Here is a 25,206-nt window from a genome sequence, read left to right on the forward strand (position 1 = left end):
CTCAAAGACCTTCCAAAGCAGCAAATAGTCTTCTTCTTTTTTCCCTTGGAGGAAGGAAACAGCTGAAACCCTTAGGATATCTCTCCTACTGCAGCAACATTTGAATTTTTAATAGAAAGGAAGTTTTAATTTTGCTTGGGAATTTAGAAAGCATGACTTGAGGCTGCGGTAGTGCTGACACCGCAGCTGTGGCAATAAAAGCACATAAGTAAAAAATAATGATGTTAAACAGATAATTTTAGAGCACTTTAACTGTTTCCTGGTTTTCTTACATACAGTTAATATGATCACACCATTTCTTCTCTGCTGTCAAATATTTATTTTGCTAGCTGTTTTGATTGGTGTTTGTTCAAAAGGATGAAGCATTAGTAATGTGTTTTATTTTGCAGCCATTTATATCAAACAGAAATATGCAGTGCAATTATAGACTATGAGTGCTGTCAAACGTGGACTTAAAATTGCAAAAGCGTTGTTGGAAATGTAAAAAAAAATACTGTATTTTCTGCAGAAAGGAGAAATCCAGATTAAAAGAGGAAAATAATACTGGATGGCATTGTGATGCTAATGTGTGAGTGTTGTGAAAAACTTGTTTGCTTGAACAGCACCAGTCTCACAATAAACCATCCTATCTTGTGATAATAGAATGGCTTTGAGTTGGTAACTCTGTGTGTCCTCCTTTCAATAATTTGCAATTAAATCTCTGGAAATCCAGATCATAGTAACGTAAGTTCTGCGGCTTTCATTCTAAGGATTTATGTGGTGGGGTTACTTTTTTATCTTGGAAAGTGCATAGGAAACACAGCTATAAATTTCTTCTCAGTTCTGAATTCACTTGGTGACCATGGGCAAATATTATTCCTTAGCCTCAGTTTCTCATTTGAAATTTTTGATTACTAGGGGCTTACTGCAGAAGGTTCCTGTAGGTACAAATAAGCTATTTAGAACACTTTGGCATGCTAAAATGAAATTACCGTATTTATGTTGGACATAATCCAACCAAAATTAAGCATATTTTTTTTTAAAAAAATCCAGTTCAAGTGTTAAATGGTTGCTTAAATTATTGTGATTTAAAAACATTTTGGCTGGATCATGTCTAGTATGTTGTTGTTGTTTAGTCATGTCCGACTCTTCGTGACCCCATGGACCATAGCACGCCAGGCACTCCTGTCTTCCACTGCCTCCAGCAGTTTGGTCAGACTCATGTTCATGGCTTCGAGAACACTAGTATAAGATTGCTCGTATAAGATTGCTAATGAATGAGAACTCTCTCATTGTTAATGATTCAGGCTGGAACACAGAAAGCCACTTTATGCTGAGTCAGATCCTTGGTCCTTCTAGCTCAGTACTGGTTCATCTAGCTTAATATTGTCTCCTCTAACTGGCAGCATCTTTCCAGGGTTTCAGGCAGGAGATACCATGGATTGAACTTGACACCTTTTGTGTGCAAGGTAGATGTTCTATCACTGAGCTATGAACCTTATCCAATCCTTCTTCATCCTGTGGGTTATCAGGAGATTCATTTGGCTTCAAACTTTAAAAACAGCAACAGCCATATTGGTAGTCATCTTGAATTTGAGGTAGAACTTCATTGTTAGATCAATCAAAATTCAGTTTCAGTATCTCATCATACATAAAATCCAGCCTCAACAGCTAAGGCTACTTGAGTTGCCTACAAGCAATAAAAATGTACCTGTTTTAATAGCACTCCCTAAGCTGGGTTGCTTCACTGTGCGGCCTGACAGAGCCAAACCAGGTTAAAGCTTTCTAACATTGCTCTTTAATTCAGTTTTTTTTTTGGTGACTGACTCCTTAACCTGGCAGATTTCACTTCCTTGCAGTGTTATTTCCATTTCTTTTACATTTTGACACCGGAAAGCACCACAGTTCAGTTAAGCAGGAAATGTGTTTGATTATTCTCTAGTTGATATCCACATGTCACTAGGAAGGATCAAATAGGGTTCAAATTACTCTGTGATCAATGATAAAAACACTCATATGAATTCATCCTATAAGTTGCAACCCTAATGTGGTTTATTCTTTCCCTCCATCATGATTTGAAAACCAAGTAGGAACAGTGAATAAAAATGATGACGATAATGTCCATTAACATACTTTTCTATGATCCACTAATCAGAGACATTACCTCAGTATGATCATAGGACCTGTACCAAAATGTCTGGACACCCAGCCTGTGAGTAATACCATAAGGCATGATGACAGTAATCACTGCTGGCAAGTTAGTTTAGAGGAGGAACATTGGCACAACATGGCCTTGCCAGTTCCCATCTTCTAGTGTAGTGAGTATCTTAATCACCCTGTGAAAGATCCTAACTGTGTTGTGGGAATGGCCTTTGTTCTAAATTCAGTTGTGAGGAATTATGCAATGTAGCTATTATCATTCCCCACCCCAACAAAGAAAAAGCATTTAGCCAGTCTGGACAGTGAATAAGAATACCAGACTTCTCTTTCAAACTTTGAAACATATAAATTTGTTTTTTCTATACTAACCTGTTTCTTCTCTCTCTAGGAATTAAATGGGAACCAGACGAAAATGGAGTCATTGCTTTTGATTGCAGAAATCGAAAATGGTAGGTCACAGTTGTCCACTAAAACTTTCAGGGGGGTCAGGAGCTACAACCTCGTAAATTCAATTTATACTGCCTTCCTTCCCTTCTTTATCCAGGTATATCCAGGCAGCCACTTCTCCCAAAGATGTAGTCATTTTAGTGGATGTCAGTGGTAGCATGAAAGGACTCCGCCTGACCATTGCAAAGCAGACTGTGTCGTCCATTTTGGATACTCTGGGAGATGATGATTTTTTTAACATAATTGCTGTGAGTATGTCTAACTTTCTGCTTAATTATTCCCCCCTATTTCCCCTCCCCCTTGAGATATGGAGTCTACACAGGGATTCAAAGGACAAGAGATGAAGACAGTGTGTAAGAGCATGGATAATACAAAATCTCTAGAAATGGAGAAGTGCCAAAGCCCAAGTCTGCCTGGAAAACTCATTTGTTTACACACACTTTTCACAGATATGGCAAAGTTAGATCTGGGCTGTACTACTGTAGTTGGGACCCACAGAATTCTCCTCCAGTATGAACCATTCAACAGTCTATCAGACTCCCTTGTGAGGTTGTGAAAGTTTTAAAGCAGAGATTGGATGGCCGTTTGTGATGGATACTTTAGTTGAGATTCCTGCATTGCAGGGAGTTGGAAGATATGGCCTTCAGAGTCCTTTCCAACTCTACAATTCTATGATTCTGTCTTCACAGCAACATCCTCTGCCATTCCAACCTATCTGCAGGTTGCAGAAGTTTGGTTTTCTGTTTTAGTTTTGGGAAACATAAATGCAAGAGTATTAAGAACTGTGCTATTCCATGAACTGAATGTGGATACCCACTGGTGTTTCATGTGTATCAAACTTGTGTTCAGCTACGCACATTATTATCAAATGGTATAACGGCACCTAGACTCCAAAAATACTGTAAATTTATGAGATAAAAATGTTAGGAAATAGTATCTTTCTTATTAATCAGCAATTACTCACTACATTATTATTACTAGCAGATTACATAATAGCAAAGTGTAATTGCATTCTCTATCAGGAAAGGTTTGTTATTATTAATAATCTTATTAATCTGTGTTTTTATTTAGTCATTATTAATCTGTAATTGCTCACTGCATTAATATCACTAGAAGCTTGCATAATAGAAAAGCCTAATTGCATTCTCTATCAGCAACGGCTTATTGCCCAACAAAAACTCCAGTAAATAAGTTTCAGAGGCTAAATGTGCCAACCTAATTATAAAAATATTTAAATAGGTGCATTTAGTGGTTAATCATCAGGTTAATAAGTGGTTACATTCTGCATGTTTTTAAAAAATACAAATTAATGTACAGTATTTTAAGAAAATACTTTCCTTATCTATAAACCCTGCGACCATCAATATTTACTATTGGGTTGTTGTTTTTAATAATAATAATTAATAATTAATAATAATAATAATAATAATAATAATAATTTCTTTATACCCCACCCTCCCCAGCCAAGGCCGGGCTCAGGGCGGCTAACACTGGATATAAAACAGCTGATTGAATTACAACATAAGAGAGCAAAAAGTCAGTTGGTTGAAACTGCATGATTTTTTGCTCTGAGTTCCTACTTTGGCCATTTGCTTTGGATTACAACTTCCATCATCCCTCAACATTGGTTGTGCTGGCTGGGGCAGATGGGAAATGGAGTCCCTGCCCTACTCTGTCATTTACACCCCTATTTTCAAGTAATGTGGTGCAAGAAACCTTACTTTTCTCCCATCTTCTTGCTACCTGCTTTGACGCAATAGATCATTCTGTTGTCCGAGAGAAGCTTTAAAACATACTGTGAGAAAACATTGCTCCAGTTGCTGCATATTCAAGAATGACAGAAAATATAACCAGGAAATGGAGTCTTTTCCTGTGTTTTCCAGCTGTGGTTGCTGGGAGGGCATGGATGGGAAAGCTCAAGGCCGGCCCAAAGCATTTTTCTGCCTCAGAGCAGAAAAATGGTGCCCTTCCCAACCAAAGCCTTTGTTCCCAAGGCTGACAAACTTACAGTATTTTGGCAAGTGAGGCAGAAAACCCCATGCAAACTTTCCCTGCCTGTGAAAAAATACAGCAAGAATAAATTAAATAACAATTTGCTGCCCCTTTTTTCATAACACCCAAAATCAGCTGCTTGAGAACAGGCCCTTAGTGTAATCTGCTTTTGAGTTACATGGTAAGAAAAGCAACTAACAAATATATTAAATAGATAAAATACATAAATAACTCAGTCTTGTCTATCTTAACCAACAGTGACTTTCCAAGCTTTCAGACAGGAATCTTTCCTAGCCTTGCATTCAGAACCTAGGGTTTGAATCTGGGTCAGGGGTCAGCAAACTTTTTCAGCAGGGGGCCGGTCCACTGTCCCTCAGACCTTGTGGGGGGCCGGACTATATTTTGAAAAAAAATGTGAACGAATTCCTATGCTCCACAAATTACCCAGAGATGCATTTTAAATAAAAGGACACATTCCACTCATGTAAAAACACCAGGAAGGCCCCACAAATAACCCAGAGATGCATTTTAAATGAAAGGACACATTGTACTCATGTAAAAACATGCTGATTCCCGGACCATCCGCGGGCCGGATTTAAAAGGCATTGGGCTGCATCCGGCCCCCGGGCCTTAGTTTGGGTAACCCTGATCTGGGTTCTTCTGTATGCAACACAGAAAGATTTGGAGAGGAAATCTTCAACCATCTTTGCGTAGAATTATGTCTATAGTTGTCATTATCAGCAATGCGAGTACACATGATCATAATTAAAAATTTAATCAACTCTTAAAATTATTGTAATTGAATCCTGAAAAATAGTTCAGTGATACAGATAAATGGGTTATTTTCCTGATATGTATTGGCTTCATTTCATCCTCTAATAATTTATGTTTCTAAATATACCCATGAACAAATGGCACACAAATGTCCAATGCAGACCTTTCCAGAGTATAAACATAAAAAGATAATGCAACAAAAAAATCATTGTCACTTTCACGGGTAAGTTATTGCAAAATCTATCTAAAATTGATGGACTAGATGATTGAATTACAAAAAGAACTGTTAGACAATGCACTTGATTTTGTGTGGCCTAAGTTAAGATATAAGGTCAGATCATCGGTGCATGAACAGAGATGTCTGTAGTAAGAAAAATAGACATTTTCTCCCAGTCTGCTTTGAAGTAAAATACTAAGCCAAGCGTTAAATTAACAATATTATCATAAAAAACATAGTGCTAATTCTGTCTCGGCCCAAAACCTGGGGACAATGGCTTTTATAGAAATATGAGTTTGCCATTAAATTAACAACACCCTGGCTGGGATGGAAATTTTAATTCAATTTAAGATTTTCAGCAGTATCATAGCATATAGCAACGTTTATGGCAGGAGAAAAATATTGCTTCCTCAAAACAGCATTGTTGTCTTATCATTTTGTCGAGGAAGGACAATATGGTTGACCTTAGAGATCCGTCACAATTGCTCATTTTAATATATGTAGGATAGTCCTGTGCTAACTAGAGAAACTATGTGGAAGGTGCCCAGAAAGGAGGAGGTGATTGCAAATTGCCTTCCTGTTTCAGAGTAGAAGGATAGTCATAGGAAATGAACTACGGGGAAGGTGCTGTAGATCATTGATAAAGGTCATTGCTAACAAGCAGACAGTCTCAGGTGCAACCCTTGGTATCTTCATCTAGGACTGGGTAAAAAATAAATAAATAAAAAATCCTTCCAGATACTGAATCTGAAGAAGTGTGCATGCACACGAAAGCTCATACCTATGACAAACTTAGTTGGTCTCTAAGGTGCTACTGGAAGGATTTCTTTATTTTGTTTTGACTGTGTCAGACCAACACAGCTACCTACCTGAAACTAGGACTGGGTAATAAGACTTCTGCCTGAAACTCTGGAAAAGAGCTGTCAGTGAAGATGAGCCTTTCCCAACCTGATGCCAGATGTTTTGGACTAGGATCTCCATCAACCCCAGACAGCAAGACCAACAAGTGTTTTAGTCCAACAACATCTTGAGGAGGACACCAGGTTGTGGAAGGCTGATGTAGGCAATACTAAGCCAAATACACCAGTGTTAAAGAGCATTGTTCCTGTAGAGCATTGAAAATAGACTACATATAAACTTCCCATAAATTGAGTCAATTGTCCCATACCTAGTCCCATGCTATCTACGCCAATTGCCTGAGACTTGGGCAGACATATTTCCTGCCAGAAATCTTTTAAACTGGAGGTGCTATGTGGAGACATTTTCATCTCTGAACAAAGGAATTATCTGAATAATATATATTCTTTGTATATACCAAGCCTTGTGTTTTTATCACAATGTGCACAATTTTAACTCTTATTGTGGCTTGGCCACTGCATGAGAAAAGCGGGGGGGGGGGGCAGATAAAGCTGGGGAATGGAGGAGTTATCAGATCAGAAGCAGAGTGTGGTGAAACACAGAGGTGAGGAGCAGAAGCCAGAGATATTGGATGTGAAGCATGAGAGAAATGAGAGGGAAAGCACCAAAAAACATAGTGGAAATGAGATGCTGTGATTTACAGAACTTGGTGGCAAAATAAATAAATGAAATATGCTGTGTCATAAAGATGTTTGTAGTGAAACATCCTGTTACTAAGACAAAAAGAGTGTGGGCTGGTCAGATGAATACTGTACAGCACAGGAATTTCATCAGCCATGAATTCTGGATGTTAGTCACACAGCAAAGCTCCTTATTGAACTTTTAATTTGGTGTTCCCTTATTTATCCCCATTGGAAGCTTGTATGCTGGATAGTTGAAGATACTTTTTTTTTAAGTATACATTGAAAAGAATATCCTTGCATGGTTTTAAAAAATGTGCTATGGGTGAAAGAAGCTAACAATTACAGCAATATTATTTTATTTTTAAATATAAGGGATGAATGGTAAAGACTGGAGTGAAAAATAATGCAGTCATTAAAGGGTAGAATATGAAACTGGCTTAAGCTGTGGTTCAAAGGACCCTTTGCCAATATTCTTTGGAATTCACTTGCTTTGTTTCGTAAAGTTTATTTTTCACACACAAGCTACCTCCACAGAATCCACAGACTGCTATTTACACTCCCACAAAGTCAAAAAGCAGTTTGGGGAATTGATGTAGGAAGGACAAATGCAGCTGCTGTGTGCATTCTAATTCTCCCTTAAAATATATAAATTCCCAAACTGCTTTTTGAACTTTGCTGAGTTTGAAGAGCAGTTTGGAAAGTTTTATTTTCTGTGCAGCCCCTGAAAAGAACAATCTCCCCAAGTTCAGCTGAGTGAACTCCTCTTTGATCTGTATTTTTTATTTAAAAGAGATGGTGGTCTTCACAAGGTGTTTCAATATAGAGGTCCTTTTTATGAAAGAGACATAGAGAAAACTGATGTGTGCATGTTAACTGGGTTCACAATCTTCCAGAATCCTAAGATGTCCACAAACCAATCTACCATAAGATATATAAGAAATATATTTTATAAACAGGATATCTTAAAAATGTAAAAATACCTATGGGTATTTTAAAAACAAATTAGAACATTCCCAATTCTAGTAAATGGAGTTGTGCAGAAAGTGGCCGCCGAACACAACTGCACCAAAGGGATGAGCATCTGAATTCAGATTGTTTTATTAATAGGAGATTAGTATTCAGAAATGGTTGACATGGTCCAGATTAAACACCCTTGCCTGTGTGTCAGGGTAATTAATTAAGGATTATCAGAGAGCATTGAACTGTCCATATGAGTGATGGAGGCAGATGTCCAAGATGGAGCAGATTGCAACTAGTGAGTGCTTAGCTTAATTGAGGAGAATAAATAATAAACCAAGCACAATAAACCAAGGATGCTCTCTCAGGCAATTCACTAACCCTGCTCCCCCCTCTAGATGAATTCTTGCAACGCTGTCTTCGTTCCCATGTGATAATTAGGTCAAATGTCTGGTGGTTTCACCTACTGGTTGCGATTCTGTTGTCTCTCAGTGTCTGTGCAGAGCGGCAAAAGAATCAGGTCCTCACAGCTACCATGTACATTAGGTTAACAGGGGAGTGGAGAGACACATACATTTTTTCAGGATTAATTGAAAAATTTTATACACCACCTCCCCTGCTTGGATCCTACATTGCTCCTCCATTCATGAGATGCAGAATTTAATTGTTGTTATTGTTATTTTAAATTTACACCCCTTCCCCAACTGGCTGGGTTGCTGCAGCCACTTTGGGCGGCTTCCAACACTCTCTCAATCTTCTTCCCTGACCTTATACTGTACTCACCATTAATGTCTCATAAGAACTGTAACTGATCTGTAGTAAAGACTTTACAACCTGAAAAAAGAGACAAGAATCAGGTCCTCACATGAACATGCATTTATACACCAAGAAAATATTGAATTAAAGATATTTTTTGAAAGTAATAAAAAGTCAGACATTAGTAATAACAATCTGATCCAAAACAAAAAGTCACAATAACTTTTAAATAAACAACTTGTATGAAATAAAGCAATTTTCAATAATCCATTGGAATCTAACACTAAACAGTAAAATTAAATATCAGCAAATAATAATCAAACAGTTTACACTTATCAGTTACGATGAAGAATTACTAAACTCTAATCAGTAAAAATAACAGCAAGTCACAATGCATGAAATACCACTAAACTACTCTGCCAACTTCTCCACCTGATATTCCCTGCACTGCATCCCACACCATTCCTGAGGGTTAACCAGCTCACAGGTGCAGATTTTTGAGATGGGACTGCAGGCTGTGGAGCAAAGGGGGAGGCAGGACCATCCTTTTCTGTGAATATAAACTCTATTCACAGAAGCAAATCTACAATAGAAACCAATGGGCAGTGCCCTGATTTAAATATTTGTTAAGAGTTTGCTCACATGATGCCAGGGCCTAATATGAATTGTTCATTCAAATATACATGATGGGGTAGTTTCTGATCCATCCTTTTTGAAAACAAAGTCTATAAGGGAAAGACAAAGCTTACGTGTTTGAAAGGAAACCATTGCATTTTATGTTGGTTTTGTGTCCATATAAATCTTCTCCGTTGTTTGCTGTCATTAACTTAGATCTTTCAAAGGCTTATATTAAATGTCCAACCTTTTCCCCCCCACCCACTGTCTGTAGTACAATGAAGAACTGCACTACGTAGAACCTTGCTTGAATGGAACATTAGTTCAAGCAGACAGAGCCAACAAAGAGGTAAGAAATAATGGAAATTGTATCAAAAGGCCATGTATGAGATGACTACCATGATTTTATTTTCCTAATGAAATCCCATTGTTTGGTTGGATGCGATGTATGGTTCCTCTGCTCATTTATGATGAGGCTGCATATGATCAGTAGAGATATCACTGAAGTGTGCCTCTTTCAGGTCAAGGAATGAGCTTCAGGGGCTCCTTTCAAAGGCAGGGGAGTATCTGAAACCCTGGAATTCTTCAGTGTTGAGGGGGCTGAGTGCAGAGTCGAGCATGGCTTCAGTAGCCAGCTCCTCCTCCTCCTGCCATGGAGCCAATCTGATAGAAGCCAAAGGAAGCTGGCTCATCTCTCCAGATGAAGTTAGGCAACCCAATGTCAATGGGTTCCTGAGTTTTTTTTATGTGGGGAAATACAACATTTTATAAAGTGACACAAAAAAGTCCCGTGAGCAAGAAGGGTGTACTTCTTGCTTAAAATAGAAACTGTATCGGACAACCATAACAATATAATAAGTATTGGTTGGTTCTTTCATAAAATTCCCGTCTATTATTGGGCCAGTTTTAGTCTACGTACTTGGTATAAAATCCACCAATTTTTTAGGCTTTCTTCTTAATCTGTTCACTGTGTGTTTCCAGAAACAGCTCCTCACTGTGCTCATTGCTGTAACAATATTACCAGGAACTTACCCAGTCTGCCAGAAGATAATTGCTTTCAGTATCAGAATGTAAGCAAAGTAAAGGGTGGTGCAGGCAATCAGATACACATGAAGGGGTCTGGAATACTTGGCAGCCGTGGAACATTTTAGCCGATGTCTTCGTAACTGCAGCTAATGAGACTAGGAATGGTTTTGAGGCTTTCAGCGAACTAGGTGACTTTGTGGTGCATTAAAGTTGGGTGGAACTGACATCTGTTGTTGGAATCCGATACAAATGTTCAAGCTCACGGATTCCTTTCTTTGGGCACGAAGGGAAAAAGAGAGAAGCTAAACTTGAGCTCACATAAAAGTAAGTAGGCACTCCAAGCAGAAAGGGCCGTTGACAACAAGAACCTCAAATAGATGTGACCAATAAAGGGTTAAACAAGAGTGGGCTGCAGACTCTACTCTTGGCTCTCAAAACAAAAAATCCCTGATTAATTCATTCTCCACCCCCCCCCCCGGTAGTCTAGAAGAGCCATTAACTTCATTTCCCTAGATGGTCTTTGGAAAGCATTGTGGAGATTTGTGGTGAAGTGGTTGAAATCTCCCAAAGCATGTGGGGAGCCCAGGCGCTTCACACAAATGGCCCCCCACCACACATTTCTGTTTGAAATGGCCACCCATGTGGCAAGGTTCCAGTATGAACTGAACCCAAGATGAAGTTGTTACTCCTTCAACAACAAGTTTGATCCTGCAATATGTTGTTGGTCTCTGTTGGTTCCAGTATGGTCTGGCAGTGTCAAATAGCTACCTCAGCTGAACTGGCTGGGAAGGCTCTGCTGATACTCTATGAAACACAGGGAGCTGCCTTATCAGACCGTTTGCCCATCTAGTCCAGTATTGCCTGCTCTGACTGGCAGAGGTCTCCCACATTACCCAAACTGTACAGACTTAGGCAAATTTCCATGGAAAGCAATGTGCTGTAATTTATGCCATTATGAGTAAGAGGGTAGTAATGACAAATTTATCTAGATATGTTGTGACTTTATTTTACAATTGTCCTTAAACAACCCTGCGCATTAGGTCCATGTATAGTTTTAAGAAGGCTATGATTTTGTATCTTTCTTAATGCTTCATTCTGTATTGTTTCTGGTGTTGTTTTGCTGTGTGCGACAGACTCCTTCTTTTTGCTTTTTTGCTTTTTGCTTTTACGGATGTTACAGATCATATATATATATATATATATATATATATATATATATATATATATATGTCGCATACGGTAAAACACCAGAAACAATGCAGGTTTCCGTATATATACAGGTATATATACAGGTATATATGTATATACAGGTTTAAGATTTTTTAAAAATTCATTCTTTTTGATACCACAGGAAAAAAAATATAGACCATATTCTTAGCTTTACAGTTTGCATGTTGATCTGAATTATTTTTGACAGATTGAATGTGCTGCTTTTGCCAACTGGTGTTAAGCAATGGCAAACTGACAGCTTGCTTAATGCCATTTTATTTCATTATGTACTTATTAATTAGTACTTGGTGCCACAGTAATTATACTATTGAATAGTCTGAAGATTAATTGCGGAAGCATCCTCTTATAAAAACATGTGTCATGTGACAGAAAATATCTTATAGTTTTACCGCCTTCTTTGGAATGAAAAGAGGGGTGAAATATATTGTGTTCTGGAACCATACAAAGATGTTTGCCAAAGGATGAAGATACTGTACTATACTATACTATACTATACTATACTATACTATACTATACTATACTATACTATACTATACTATACACAGGGCCCTAACATAGTTTTGAAAGACTAAAGGAGCAGTGGTGATGACTGTTACATGGTATAACAGCTACAAAACAGAAGTTCCAAAACATCTTTAGCAATTCATAATCCAAGTTTATTAAAATATAGTGCAACATATCTGCATTTTATAAATAAATAAATATATAAATAAATAATAAAATAATAAAATATATTTATTACCCAACCTTTACCCTAATGTCCCAATAAAATATATTGGCCACAACCAGATTAGAATTCTCCTCTTGAAAGTTAGACTGTCAATTATTATTATTATTTGCTTGTACCCTGCCCATCTGACTGTGTTGCTCCTAGAACATTTTAATACAATTTTTAAAGGTTCTAGAAAGCCTATTGTCTGGGTTTGAGTTAAAGGAGAGCTCAGCCAAGAGGTAGTTTTTAATTGTATGTGATTAGTTCATCAATCTAGAATACGCACCCCCAAACTCGACCCTCCAGATGTTTTGGAACTACAATTCCCATCATCCCCAGCTAACAGGACCAGTGATCAGGGATGATGGGAATTGTGGTCTCAAAACATCTGGAGGGCCGAGTTTTGTGCTGTACCAGTGGGCTTCCAGTTGTGCAGTAGGCCTTCCCCTTCTCCTCCTCTCCGCTTCAGCTCCCCCAACTCTGCTCCAGAGGGACTCCCAATTGTGGGGCTGCAGACAGTCCACAGCAGCATTGGATGGCGCCCAATGAGAATAAGCAAAAACCCCTATGCCTGGCTTCTCATTATCTTCCATGAGAAAGGGGTGCTAGTCCCATTTTCAAGACTCCACAAGACATTTTTATCTGAGTTATTTTTCAGTGGCCAGATGAAAGTTGTGATTCTATTTATGTTGTGGCAACCTAATTGGTAGGTACCCAGGTGGCGCTGTGGGTTAAACCACAGAGTCTAGGGCTTGCTGATCAGAAGGTCGGCGGTGTGAATCCCTGCAATGGGGTGAGCTCCTGTTGCTCGGTCCCAGCTCCTGCCCACCTAGCAGTCTGAAAGCACATCAAAGTGCAAGTGGATAAATAGGGACCGCTCCAGCGGGAAGGTAAACAGCATTCCCGTGTGCTGCTCTGGTTCGCCAGAAGCAGCTTTGTCATGCTGGCCACATGACCCGGAAGCTGTCTGCAGACAAACGCCGGCTCCCTCGGCCTATAGAGGGAGATGAGCGCCACAACCCCAGAGTTGGACACGACTGGACCTGATGGTCAGGGGCCCCTTTTCCTTTACCTTTAACCTAATTGGTATCCTCTTCATTTTACTGTTCACTGACAAGGGTGAGGGTAAAATTCTGCATCAACATTCTGCTTGGGGGGGAAAATTACCTACTGCTGAGAGTGGATTGCCAAACCTCAAGAGAGCAAAGTAAAAAAATTCCTTCCAGTAGCACCTTAGTAGCACTAAGTTTGTTATTGGTACGAGCTTTTATGTGCATGCACACTTCTTCAGATACACTGAAACAGAAGTCACCAGACCCTTATATGCAGTGAGTGGGTGGGGAGGGGTATTACTCAGACGGGTGGTGGGCATAGCTGCCAAGTCTCCCGTTTTCCCCGGGAAAACCCCTTTTTTCTTACCTTTTCCCGGTGGTCCCCCGTATCACTTCGTCTCCCGTTTTTCTCCATTATTTTCTCCTGCCGGCGGCCATTTTTTTTCTTTCCGATTCGTCCCTTCTATGGGCACCAAAAATGGCCGCCGCCAGCTTCAAAAGTAGCATCTACGCATGTCCGGAAGTGCATAGACGTGACTTCCGGTGTTGGTGGCGGCCATTTTGGTGCCCATAGATGGGCGAAGCGACACCGGAAGTTGCGTCGGCACACTTCCTGACATGCGTACAAGCGACTTTTGAAGCCGGCGGCGGCCATTTTGGGTGCCCATAGAAGGGCAAAGCAACACCGGAAGTTACATCGACGCAACTTCCGGTGTAAAATGGCTGCCGGTCCCGGATTCTGCTGTCCGGAACTTGGAAGGTAAGGTGGTGGGAATGGGTGATTGGCTGACAGGTGTGGTAAACCTGTTGACAGCTGTTAATGACTGCAATTGGTCTTGCAGGAAAAAGCAATGGGTGAGATGGGTAATACCCCTCCCCACCCTCTCACGATATATAAGGGTCTGGTGACTTCTGTTTCAGTGTATTTGAAGAAGTGTGCATGCACACGAAAGCTCATACCAATGACAAACTTAGTTGGTCTCTAAGGTGCTACTGAAAGGATTTTTGTTTGTTTGTTTCGACTACGTCAGACCAACACAGCTACCTACCTGTAACTAGAACTCAAAAGAGCAAACTCTCTAGATAATGGGTGGGTGGGGAATTAACAATCATGGGTGGAGGGAGGATTTACCTTGGGACCATTGCACTGGAAGAGGAAGGCTTAACTCTGGCTCTTGCACAGTTCTTCTGACTTAAACTTTCTTCTTCCTCTGCTCATATTAACCACACTTAAAGAATAGACATGTACAGGGTTGGCAACCTTTCTCACCCATAATTAAAAGTACCTTCTGAGAGAGGAAATATATGGTAAATTGGGAAAAGCTTAGATACACCCCCACACTTTATTAATTCCAGGATCATAGTTCTGGTTCAATAATGTTTTCCACCCATAGCCTGCCAACAGATGTATTTAACCAAAGGCGGGGGTGGGGAATGTTGGGATATCCAGTCTAGGATCTCCCATATCACATCTCATTTGGTCCTGAAATGCAACATTTCTCTCTGTGCTCCTTACACAGATCAATGCAACAAATAAGTTCCCACTCTGTATATACCCCACCCATCTTAATTACAGGCATTTTGTAATAAAAAGCTGTTCCAGTAAGTATTCGTGTTGTTGCTTTTCTTTTCTTCTTTACAAAAAGTTTAAATTGTATCTACTTTAGTTGAGACTGTTCATTTGTCAGTTTATAGACAAAGAGAGTTTTGAGAAACATCTGAATCAAATGAAGTGTTTTAATGAATTGAGTTAAGTGGCAAGGTTAGTGTCAGATATGACAGGGTGATGTTAAAGTATTTGATATGTTTACATGAACAGCATGCACTAGAATAAATTTATGGGGAGGAAACAGGCCACCTAGTTCCAAAATGTTTTATTAAGATGTTCTGTTTCTGTTATAATTATAAAACACTGGTTTTGAATGGTGTATGCTTTCTTGTGTGTGCAATATATGCAGCTATGTGGTACCAACTGAGTTTCCAGTTGAAATTAAGTACCATAATTTGATGCAGTCAAATTGTTTTGCATTTCTATTATGGAGGCTTCTCAGTCCCATTTGAAAGGGTTCCCATAAATGTGCTTGGGCTGGTTCATTGAATTTCCCAATGTGTTCCTGGAGGAGGCTTGTGATGTCTGACTTCTTATTGTGTATAGAACATCCTTTGCAAGGTGGGGTGCACACAGTGCTTTCCCCCCCAAGGGGGCACTCAAGGGAACGCAGTACCGGCACCTCTTTTTGTTTGTTTGTTTGTTTGTTTGTTTGTTTGTTGTTTTGTTAACAAGTGTGGCACTTACTGTAACAACTTCATTGTGAGTACCAGAACCTATTTTTCTAGGGGGGGAAGCACTGGGTGCATACATATACTTCTGTGTCCCATATGTGCAAACCACTGCAAACCAAGAAACACACAGTGTGTGGGGGGCATACAGTAGATTATGCCTTTCTATGGGAATAGGCCACCTAGTGATACTCCATGTGCAGTGCGAGGTTGGGGCTCACACAAGCCTGAAACTACACACTGTGGAACCATGTGAACTACCCTCTAGACAGACAGCTGATTCAAATTTCCATTTTAATGTAGAAGAGTTGCCACAAGTGGATATTCTTATTCATTTCCATGTGGTCATGTCAAAGTGACCCTCTTTGATGATATGGCAAATTGCCACGGCTGTAAAACTTAACAAACATGGGATTCAAATGTGTATGTGTTAGAGAGTTTTATCTCTGCCCCCTTCATCCCCCATCTCGTCCAATTTCAGTAATAACTTTGACAGAAGAAGAGCTGGGGCTCAGAAGCACTGCAGTGCAGCTGTACGCAACCACCCCTTGGATCCCAGATGACATGATCTTAGGATCTAGTAGCTTGTGGTCTTGCAATGTGGGGGCATATCCATAAGAACTCTTACTTTGATATATAAACATTTATGGGAAAAGCAATTCTGTGGTTAATCATCTACCTCTAAAGTGGTCATGTGGGTCGACCTTGCCACATTCACTCAAAACTAAAGATCAGTTTATGGTGAAATTTGCAATCGTCTTAAGCATAATTTGGGAATCTGGATTTGCATCTCCTTGAGCTAAACAGTAAAAACATACATTTCTGCTCTTACATAGTACCAGTCTGGTTTATATTATAGTTTTGTTATTAAGCTGGTCTTGCCTTTCAGTGTATCAATTTGTAAAACATTCCTTTTCTTCTTTTCAAAGTGGGAAATAGTGCAGACAGTATTTTATCATTGTCTGTACTTTTCCTGCAAAATTACAAACATGTGCAATTGCCTGGTTTAATACGTGTTTAGTTGGGCCAAGAGGTTTTCATGTCTGAGAAACTTCATATTACAATTTCCTACCTCTTAGGAATTATATGACTATCTGATTTAATGCAACTCCACATTTACAGCAACAGTATCACAATTTGCATTCTTACTTTATACATTAAGCTCTCTCTCACACACATCATTTTAAATACTTCCAGATGAAATTAAGTTGACAGAGCATCTCAGTGATAGATACATAATAAATGAAATTAGGAGTCAACCCTTATAAATATTGCCACTATAGCTGTGGGCACTGAGATCTATAATGCTGGTTGGCTGAACTGGTATAGTGGAAATTGGAGTTCTTGGGAGAATCCAGAAATAAATGATAAATTACAAGAACTCAGGCCAAAGAAGGATGATTTCAAAAAAGTATCTTCACAGAGTTTTAATAAGGATAAATTCCAGTAAACATCAACATCAGGACAAGGCCCTGTTTCGATTATTCTTCATCAGCTGGAATGTAGAAAGGAAACGAGGTTATAACAGAATTAAAGAGACAGTATTACATCTAGGCATACTAAAAGTGTTAAGGTAATTTAAAGGCATAGGGTCTCCCGCTCTACCTTTGTTCCACCTGTGGAGAATGCACGTTTGAACGTATTTTATCAGCTTATACTGGAGGACATTACGAAAATGGAAAAACAAAGACCACCCAAACTTCAAAAGAACATCACAACCTATGAACAACAACTAATACACAATCTAGCTAATGATTCCAATATCGTCATTAAACCCGCTGACAAAGGAGGTGCAATAGTGATCCTTAACTCTTATGATTACCTAAATGAAATTGACAGACAATTATGCAATACCTCTTTCTACAAATGTCTAAATAAGGATCCAACAGAGGATATCTCACGGATAATACGTATGGTTTTATCCGAAGCCATCATGTTGCATTACATTGATTCGAAAACTGCAAAATTTTTACTCAATCCTTTCCCGCGTACTCCAGTTTTCTACATACTGCCCAAGATCCATAAATCCTTAGAAAAACCACCGGGCACACCTATTGTGTCTGGTAACAAGTCATTACTGGAACCACTATGTAAATATATTGAACAATTCCTTCACCCCTTTGCAATCGACACCTTGTCCTACATTAAGGACACAAAGACATTCATCAAAACAATTGAAAACAAAGTGATACCAGCATCAGCATGCTTACTTACTCTGGACGTAGGATCCCTCTACACGAATGTCCCCCTTCCTGAAGTTAGACAGATCATTAAGGAACTTTTGGATTCAAGAACTGTGAAAGAGCCCCCCACTCATTTTCTCATTGATATACTTGATGTCATTCTGGATCACAATTACTTCAGACTTCTGGATCAGTTTTATCTACAGGTGAAAGGGGTGGCTATGGGCTCGGCGTGCGCACCTTCCATCGCCAACATATACATGATAGAGTTCGAAAAAAAGCACATCTTGAGTGACTCCAACCCATTTAAATCACATATTCTCCAATATTACCGTTATATTGATGATCTTTTCATGATTCTGGAAGACCGCCATTTGGCTGGGAACTTTGTACAATGGATTAATACCCGTGACTCACATATTCGCCTATCGAGCAACATTCACGATGTACAAGTCAACTTCTTAGATACCACAGTATTTCGAGACAACCATCAACTTCTCAAAGTACGTGTCTTTCACAAACCCACAGACCGCAACTCCATGCTTCATGCATTTTCTTTCCACCCACCTCATTTACTTAAGAATCTTCCGTACGGCCAATTTCTAAGATTAAAAAGAAACTCTTCATTACACCAAGACTTTGACATTTCTGCAAGGAAGATGACTGCTTCCCTTGTCCAACGGGGATACTCACAAAAAAGACTAAGTGAAGCACTAAGAAGAACGGAAAAGATAAATAGACAAGATTTATTCAAACCACGTCCAGACAAGGTGAATAATAATCACATCACTTCCACTCTGCAGTATACATCTCGTACACCGGCGATTAAAGGCATTATCTACAAACACTGGCATTTACTTTCCAACATTCCTGGGTGTCAAAAGCCACCTCTCTTCGGACTTAAAAAAACACAATCGTTCAAAGATCTCTTGGTGAAATCAGATATACTCCCAAAAACCACAATGAGAGAAGATTTTCCCTTAGGTCATTTTAAGTGTGGAAGATGCAATGTATGCAAATATTCTTTACAGGTAAAGGAGTTTTCTGATCAACACTCCAAGTTTAAGTTTACCATCAAACATTTCAGCAACTGTAACACAAAAAACTGTATATATGCATGGATTTGCCCTTGCCAAAAAATGTACATTGGAAAATGCTCTAGGCCCATCAAACTTAGAATAAGCGAGCACCGCTCCAGAATCCGCAATCACATTTTGGAGGCGCCATTAGTTGAACATTATACTCAATTTAAACACACAGAGGATGACTTCTCATTCTTTGTAATTTGGACATTGCCGCAAACCCACTTTCAACGTATGAACAATGATAGACTCCTTCTCCAACAGGAATCCAAATTTATCCATCTCTTCAACACACTACATCCAGGGGGCTTGAACAACAGTCTAGACTTTACACCATTTCTATAATCGTCTCTGTATTTTGAAACTACAGTGAACTTAACAATGACCCTATGCCTTTAAATTACCTTAACACTTTTAGTATGCCTAGATGTAATACTGTCTCTTTAATTCTGTTATAACCTCGTTTCCTCTATCATTTAAGTGCAGCAAACAATTTGAGCTAGTAAGGCAAACATATTTGGTACACTTTGACCTGTGAATCTGTGGTAAGCTACTTTTGTTTATTATAAGTATTATATCTAAGATTTATTTTACTTTCTACATTCCAGCTGATGAAGAATAATCGAAACAGGGCCTTGTCCTGATGTTGATGTTTACTGGAATTTATCCTTATTAAAACTCTGTGAAGATACTTTTTTGAAATCATCCTTCTTTGGCCTGAGTTCTTGTAATTTATCATTTATTTCTGAACTGGTATAGTGACACAGAATGTTCAGCTATCTCATTTATGTTCCTATTGCCCAGCGAATTTATGGCACGATAAAAGCATTTCCCTCATTTGTTGTGCCCAGTCCTCATATCTTTGTTTTACCTTTTTTTTTAATTAAAAAGAATGTATCCCATCTTTTGGTAGTGTCCAAGGTGGATAGCAATATGGAATCATCACAATCAAATTTCAGAGTATAACAAAAGTTGTTCCTTCCTTTCTCTGCAGCAATGTGAACCTTCTATGGAATTTTATTTCATCAGCTCAGGGTCATATCCAGTTGTGTCTCTTTACTCACAGAAGGCTTCCATGAATGGGAAGCGGAGGTAATTTCTCCAGTTTTTTCTGCAGCCGCCTACCAGACTTTCCTTTAGCTGACTGGAGCAAATTGGAATCTTATTGCATCGACCTAACTGAAGAAGGGATTTATACTCTTACTTTTGAGTAAACATATATATGGCTGGGTTTTCAGGCTTTTATTGGAGCCAAGTTAAGAACAGGAACCCAGTTATGAATAGGTATCTGCTACCAATACAATTGACGTGTAGAATTGGAGAATTTTGAAAAAGAAATTCCCCAGTTTGGAAGTCGAGAGTTAATTATAGGCCAAACCCAAATTACTCAAAATTTGAGCCTCATATTGAAACGACTTCAGTCCTACCCTCAACACCAACTCTCCCTGCTGCTGCTTAATAAAATATTTTCCCTTTCTGTTTAAAATTAGCTTTCTGTGGCAATGATAAGGACTGCTGCAGGGGCCTTTAGCAGGCAGCAGCAGAAACATGTGTGCTAGGTTCTTGAGAATTGTGATTTGGGATCCAGAAACCCTGGGAAACTACAAAGTTGCATCAGAGTACAGGGGTTGCATCCAATGCTGTGCGAACAGAGTTCCACTCATGCTGTGGAACTTCTGTTTTCCTCTCCTCCCGTGCAGGTTCCCAAAATCTGCTCCTAGGGTTCCCCAATCTGACGCTTCTTTTGAGGGGCAGAGATGGGGTGGGGTGGAGGGTACAGGAAAAAGAGGAAGTTCTATGGCAAACATAGAAGTCTGTTGTGCCAGCAGAGCTGCAACTTTGGATATAGCCCCAGAAATCCTGGTGTTCATTTCCTTGAGCAATCTGAGCAGCAAAATTGATGGCTTCCATTGGTTCCTGAGCCCTCAACCATAATTCCAAGGAAGCCACCACTCTCTCAGGAATCTTGGTATCCAAAGATGTTGCTGCAGCATTCAAGTGTATAGGGAAGTGGAAGTTCTCTTTAAAGGTGAATCGGAGATGTAGAAGCTTCTTGTCATATTCCTGGTGACCTCATTGGTGCCCTGAAGCTCAGAATGGGTCAAGCTTATTCAATTTGCTTGTTTTAGGGGAACTCAAGAAGGCTGATCTCTGAAGAATTGATGCTTTTGAATTATGGTGCTGGAGGAGACTCTTGAGAGTCCCATGGACTGCAAGAAGATCAAACCTATCCATTCTGAAGGAAATCAGCCCTGAGTGCTCAGTGGAAGGACAGATCCTGAAGCTGAGGCTCCAATACTTTGGCCACCTCATGAGAAGAGAAGACTCCCTGGAGAAGACCCTGATGTTGGGAAAGATTGAGGGCACTAGGAGAAGGGGGCGACAGAGGACGAGATGGTTGGACAGTGTTCTCGAAGCTACGAACATGAGTTTGACCAAACTGCGGGAGGCAGTGGAAGACAGGAGTGCCTGGCGTGCTATGGTCCATGGGGTCACGAAGAGTCGGACACGACTAAACGACTAAACAACAACAACAATTCCACCTCAATCCTAGGGAAGCTCACATGTCATTAATATCCTTTCATCTAAGTTATTGTCTGTTTCCCCCTGTGTTGCTTCTTTAAGGCAAAAGGAACTAGCTGGACTTAATGGCCTTCAAATATGTATCAGACATGAAATTACAAATGCCACCTGTTGTAATGGCTCCAGTGTAAAAGCCAGTTTAGAACATTTCATTTCGTTGGACTGGTCATGTTGTGCGGATGCCTGATTATCATCTTTCAAAGCAACTGCTCTATTCTGAACTTAAAAATGGAAAGCGTAATGCTGGTGGTCAACAAAAGAGGTTTAAAGACTGTCTCAAGGCAAATCTAAAAAAATGTAGTATAAACATTTCCCGACAACTGGGAAACACCCTGCGGGCACTCCAGTTGGAGAATAGCCTTTACCAAAGGTGCCATGGACTTTGAAGACACCCGAACTCAGAACGCAAGGGAGAAATGTGCTAAGAGGAAGGCACGCTTGGCAAATCCACACCATGATCAACTCCTGCCTGGGAACCATTGTGGAAGGATGTGTGGGACCAGAATTGGCCTCCACAGTCACTTACATACTCATTGATAAAACCGTGTTTATGGAAGACAATCTTACTCAGCTACGAGTGATCGCCAAAGAAGAAGAAGAACTTGTACATTTTGTTGTGTTTAAGATATGCTGTCAGCCGTCTTTGGATAGTAGATGGGGAATAGATAAATAAATAAATTTGCTTATTTCCTGAGTACACACAGTGGAATTTTGTTTACATTGGTGAATATTTATTTGCCAACCTTTGTAGTGGTTTTTCTTTGATTGTACACTGTTTGTTTCATATTGTAATCAAAGTTTCCCCACAATGTTTTTCCCCTAAAATTAATTGGTTGATTATTCTAATGCATGCCACTGTCTAATTAACATCATGTTAGATTATAAATATAATGGGGACTACTGGGGAAATGTTCATGTTGAAGAGGCTAAAAAGTTTTCCCATCTTGTTTCCTATTAATGCTAAAGGAACACATTTTAAATTTATCCCATAGGTCCATTTCGGTATAGTCTAATTCATGGTTTCAGTTTCAGGAGTGTAAGGTTAAGGTGGGTGAGAGTTAGACTGTTCTCATCTTTAATTAGGGAAGTTTATTGTTCCCCATTGGAAATATTCAAAAGTTTATTTTTTCAGTTCCGAAATGTTGCATCGCATTCCTTTCCTCCGCTCATAAAGGTACAAAAGGTAATGCTGCTGGAGATTGAACCGTGTGGTAATGCCAAGGCAGATGCCATGGTGCATAGGACTTTGGTGTAGTCCAGGCATCCCCAAACTGCGGCCATCCAGATGTTTTGGCCTACAACTCCCATGATCCCTAGCTAACAGGATCAGTGGTCAGGGATGATGGGGATTGTAGTCCAAAACATCTGGAGGGCCAAAGTTTGGGGATGCCTGGTGTAGTCAAAGGGTCCATGTTGGGATGCCTTTGCCATTCCCTTGAGTTTTCTTCGGCAGTTTCTAGGGTTTGGACACTGCTTTGTGAGTTTGAATTTTGAGAAACAGTTTGAAAAGCTAGTCAAGTACAGTAATACCTCGGGTTACGAACGCGATCCGTTCCGGATCGCAGTTCGTAACCCGAATAGTTCGTAAACCGAACGCGATGGGCGCCGCCATTTTGCGCATGCGCAAAGCGTGATTTTCGTGATTTTCGCGCTTTGCGCATTTGCAGATTGCGCGATCGCGCGTGCGCCGCTTCTGCGCACGTGTGCGCGGCGAAAACACTTCCGGGGTTGCGCAGTCCGTAACCCGAACTGTTCGCAAACCGAGGTGGTCGTAACCCGAGGTACGACTGTAGTGTATCCATAGCAGTGACCAGAGGAGGAATGACTGCTGAGAGGAGTGCAAAGAGAAGAAACACCATGGTGTATTTGTAGCAACACAACTGGACACCTTCTTCCCCACCTGCAACAAAACATGTCTCTTCTTCATCAGTCTCTACTGCTACAGCAGGAGCTGCAACCTTCCAACAGTTTGACTGCAACGGCGTACTCCTCCCTTGTCTCATGAGACAGACAGATGCAAACCAACAAAGAACTAGAACCTTGGTTATGCAGATTTTATTTTATTTTATCCCAGGGATAACTGCCCTCTAAATGGTACTGAACTACAACCAGGTCCGGTGCTAGGGTTTTTTGTGCCCTAGGCAAGATCACCTTCTGCCCTCCCCCGCCTTCCCGCTCGGCGATTGGCCAAGGAGGCGCGTGAGGGCAGGAGCCTGGAGTGTGGAGCGTGTCCTCCTCCACCCCGCCCCGAAGGCCGCACGCTCTTCTTTCCTTTTTTTTTAAAACCCGTCTGCCTAACAGCTGGGTGCGCATGCGCACGCTCAGGTTCCCCCGCCTCCCTGCCTGCTTTGATTGATTGGTTTGAGCGCCCCCCCCCCAATTTCTGGCTCCGTAGTGCACCGCGGCCCTGCGCCCCCTGCAGGTCATTGCAGGGAAGCGCCTCTGCAGCAGCAAGCAGCAGCAGGAGCGAAAGTGGCGGCGGCAGAGAGAGCGTTTGCGAGCGGGGAGACACACCAGCACCCCCTCCATTTTGGCACCCTAGGCAACTGCCTAGTTCGCCTTAATGGATGTGCTGACTACAACTCCCATCATTCCTGTCCATTACCTATGCTGGTGGGGTTGATGGGAGTCCAACATCGCCTAGAGGGCATCACATTGGCTAGCCTTGATTTAGTTTTACAGTAGCTGTGCCCATAATGATGTACAGTATGAAGTTGCAATAGGATAGTGAAATTTGCCTTCAGAAGGGACAGGATGCATTAAGGGAACATGGAATCTCTTGGCCTTTTCTCAGCTTTGTAACATAGTTCAGAGGTTTGCAATGTAACATAATCACCAGAAGCATACGCTCAAGATAGCTTTATAAATCTGAAGATCTCTCCCCCCCCCACCTCCATCCCTGTTCGAGTCCCTAGATTTTATATTCATGATATGCTTTCTAAGTTAAGAAGATAAAATGTCACTAGCATTTAAAATGAGACATGTTGGAATATACATATTTCTCAACGTTTGCTTAAATTTTAATAGCAAAATGCTGTGAAACACATTCCACAATCTTGGCTACAGGATTCATTATGTCTTAACTGCTTATTTAGATCAACAAGATTTTGCCGTTAGGTGTTTTGAAATATTGAGCTGCATGAACCATATTTACTGGGTCACCATGAACATGAAGCTACACTAATTGCATTGGAAAATCTGCCTAGTTTTGCAGCAGCAACATATGCTTCAAAATTGCCTTAAGCAGGGATTTTTTCCCTTCTTATGAAAGTTTCATAATATTTTTTCATCTACTAAACCATGTGAATGCATTATTTCACTAAGAGCAGGGGGGGAATGCTTCATAGAGAAAATATAGAAAAATAACTCATACAAGGAATTAGTGCATACAATTTCCTTTTATGGCACCCTGTTTAACAGTGTGCCACTCTTTTCCTTATTAAATCTAAAGGCTACATTTTCATATATATTTGTGCTTGTGTAAAATTTATTATTATTATTATTATTATTACTATTATTACTGGTTTTTAGAAAGGGCTGTTGCATACTGAGCATTTTCAGTCATTTAAAAGAAAATAAAAAGATGCAGCAGGCAAAACGAATATGAAATAAAATTCATC

The 25,206-nt window shown here is 40.1% G+C and overlaps 1 protein-coding gene across 8 annotated transcripts in view; it reads left to right on the forward strand.

Annotated features, from left to right (window-relative positions):
- Window positions 1-25,206, forward strand: part of CACNA2D3 (calcium voltage-gated channel auxiliary subunit alpha2delta 3) — a 503,883-nt gene that overhangs the window by 233,934 nt on the left and 244,743 nt on the right. For all 8 annotated transcript variants that reach the window (XR_015948236.1, XR_015948235.1, XR_015948238.1 and 5 more), the window contains exons 7-9: window positions 2,528-2,588; window positions 2,684-2,834; window positions 9,713-9,787. Coding sequence is in view for 3 of the 8 variants with exons in the window: in XM_088662250.1 (XP_088518376.1) it covers window positions 2,528-2,588; window positions 2,684-2,834; window positions 9,713-9,787 (287 nt within the window). In the remaining 5 variants the exon portion in view is untranslated. The remainder of the gene's footprint in view (window positions 1-2,527; window positions 2,589-2,683; window positions 2,835-9,712; window positions 9,788-25,206) is intronic.

The sequence above is a fragment of the Zootoca vivipara genome, chromosome 2, assembly GCF_965207765.1.
Source record: "Zootoca vivipara chromosome 2, rZooViv2.hap1.1, whole genome shotgun sequence".
Lineage (NCBI taxonomy): Eukaryota > Metazoa > Chordata > Lepidosauria > Squamata > Lacertidae > Zootoca > Zootoca vivipara.